General features: G+C 41.5%; 1 protein-coding gene across 1 annotated transcript; it reads left to right on the top strand.

Moving 5' to 3' along the window:
• Positions 1-53: 53 nt before the first annotated feature.
• LOC117123090 lies at positions 54-2,323 on the top strand (the record flags this gene model as incomplete). Its single annotated transcript, XM_033268916.1, has 1 exon — positions 54-2,323. A coding segment is annotated over one exon (2,270 nt), but the record flags the coding sequence as incomplete, so codon positions are not given.
• Positions 2,324-2,798: the final 475 nt, after the last annotated feature.

Below are 2,798 nucleotides of genomic sequence, written 5' to 3'. Positions count from 1 at the left end.
TGCTCATCAAATACCAGAAATAAAAGAAGACATCGACATTATTTTACTACTAGGTAGAAACTGCCTGGAGCCGTTGAAAGTAAGAGAATGTAGAAACGGTCCAAAAGGAGCACCATGGGCACAAAGAACCACTCTAGGTTGGACGATCTCGGGTCAAATTTGCAAGAGCGGCGCTGGCGGTAAAGTGTATGCTTCAGTTAACCGTACAGTTGTAGAACCCACCTGCCTTTATCAAAGTGATGGCATTTGTACAAACCACATTTATATCAAGGATAGACCACATATCACTACTACAAAGACCGACATCTACGTAGAAACCAAAGACGAATGCAAGATTGCAATGTCTATGGAAGATGAACGTTTCATACAGAAAATGCAGCTCGGCGCCCATACCAATGCCAATGGTAATTTAGAGTTTCCATTGCCTTTTAAAGAAGACGATGTTAACCTTCCAAACAATCGTTCTCAAGCTCAGTACCGACTAAAAAACTTACTTAAAACACTTAATAGAAAACCAGAAGCAATGGAAGAATATAAACAATTCATTTCAAAAATACTGTCCAGGAATCATGCATCACCAGTACCAGAAAGTGATATTAACCCTCTACCAGGAAAAGCCTGGTACCTACCTCATTTTCCTGTCCATCACCCAAAGAAAAATAGTCTACGGGTGGTATTCGACGGAAGTGCTGAGTTCAATGGCTGTTCTCTAAACAAGGCGCTGTTACGAGGACCTGAACACATGAACAGCCTCCTAGGAGTCTTACTAAGATTCAGAATTGGAAATATTGCAGTTATGGGTGACATAGAACAGATGTTCCATAACTTCTACGTTGACACACCCGATCGAAACTTCCTACATTTCCTCTGGTTTAAAGATAATGACACATCACAACCAATAGTTGAATATCGAATGAATGTCCACTTGTTTGGCAGTACTTCATCTCCTGCTGTTGCAACCTTTGGTTTGCGAATGATTGCAGACAACTGCAAAGATACGCATGGTGAAGACGTGGCAGAATTCATCCATCAAGATTTCTATGTCGACGATGGTATTACATCTAAACCTGATGTAGAATCTACAATTAGCCTTATTAAACGTAGCTGTGCTGCTTTAATGACGAAAAGGTTACGATTCCACAAGATAGTGTGCAATAGCATAGACGTACTTAAGGCTTTACCAGAAGAGGATATAAATAAAGACCTCAAGAGTGTCGAATTACATAAGGATGATCTACCAACCCAACGGACACTAGGAGTTCACTGGGATCTGGAGTCAGATACTCTTACCTTCCATGTAAGTCTTCCAAACAAACCATTCTCACGGCGGGGAGTACTTTCAGTCTCCAGTTCAATTTTTGACCCATTAGGTCTGGTAGCACCAGTCACCATCGAAGGAAAAATTATGCTGAGAGAGTTAATGAAAAATACTAAGCATGGTAACAAAACCTCCCAAAACTGTTGGGATTCCCCACTTCCTGAAAGATACCTCTCTAAATGGATTGGATGGAAAGACTCCTTATATGAACTACAAAATATACAACTCCCAAGATGTTACCAACCTCCCAACTTTGGTCCAATCAGACGAAGAGAAATTCATGTGTTCTCAGACGCTAGCGATGTAGCCATTGGAGCAGTAGCTTATCTACGACAGATAAACAAGGATGGCGAACCACATGTAGCCTTCCTCAAAGGTAAATCAAAACTGACACCAAAGCATGCAGTCTCCATACCACGGTTGGAACTCTGTGCTGCAGTGTTGGCAACAAATATAGTAGAGAACATCAAAGCAGAAATCGAAAATAGAATGCCGGTGGACAGCATCATGTACTACACAGACAGCAAAGTTGTCCTTGGTTATATTTCTAATGAATCAAAACGGTTTCATGTCTATGTTGCTAACAGAGTACACAGAATTCACAGTGTATCTGATCGAGCACAGTGGTGTCATATTGATACGGACCATAACCCTGCAGACATGGCCCTTAGATCTACTAGAGCGGACCGCCTCATGGATACTACGTGGTTCACAGGGCCAGACTTCCTATGGGAAACAAAACTTATAACAACAAACAGACAACTTACTTCAACAGTCAAGGAAATCGACGAAGGTGATCCAGAGGTTCGAAAGCAAATCAAAATCCTTAAAACAGATGCCCAAGCTCACACGCACTTTCAAAACAGATTCTGTCATTTTTCTAGATGGCTTGTCTTACGTAGAGCTATCGCTATCCTAATAACTAGGGCCAGACACCTTAAACCTGTCTCTTATACACATCTAGATGTGTATAAGAGACAGAGGACAAACCAACAGTTTGGATGAATTGCTACGTGGTTCTAGACGATCAGTCTAATACCTGTCTAGGTGATCCCAAATTATTCAATATGCTCGGGATCCATGGACCAAAGTATGAATACGAACTGTCTACTTGTGGAGGAAATAAGGTATTGATGAACGGCAGGAGAGCTAGTGGCCTCGTTTTAGAGTCCCAAACTGGACATAAAGAACATCTTCCTGTTATCATAGAGAATGAAAATATTCCGGGCGATAGAAATGAAATCCCAACACCAACTATAGCAAGCCAATTCAAGCATCTTAGAGATATTGCTCATCAAATACCAGAAATAAAAGAAGACATCGACATTATTTTACTACTAGGTAGAAACTGCCCGGAGCCGTTGAAAGTAAGAGAATGTAGAAACGGTCCAAAAGGAGCACCATGGGCACAAAGAACCACTCTAGGTTGGACGATCTCGGGTCAAATTTGCAAGAGCGGCGCTGGCGGTAAAGTGTATGC

Source organism: Anneissia japonica, unplaced genomic scaffold (genome assembly GCF_011630105.1).
Source record: "Anneissia japonica isolate Jap-2015-1 unplaced genomic scaffold, ASM1163010v1 scaffold3676_len114254_cov149, whole genome shotgun sequence".
Lineage (NCBI taxonomy): Eukaryota > Metazoa > Echinodermata > Crinoidea > Comatulida > Comatulidae > Anneissia > Anneissia japonica.
The sequence above is the reverse complement of the archived record's forward strand: the minus strand, read 5'-3'. Positions and strand labels throughout refer to the sequence as shown.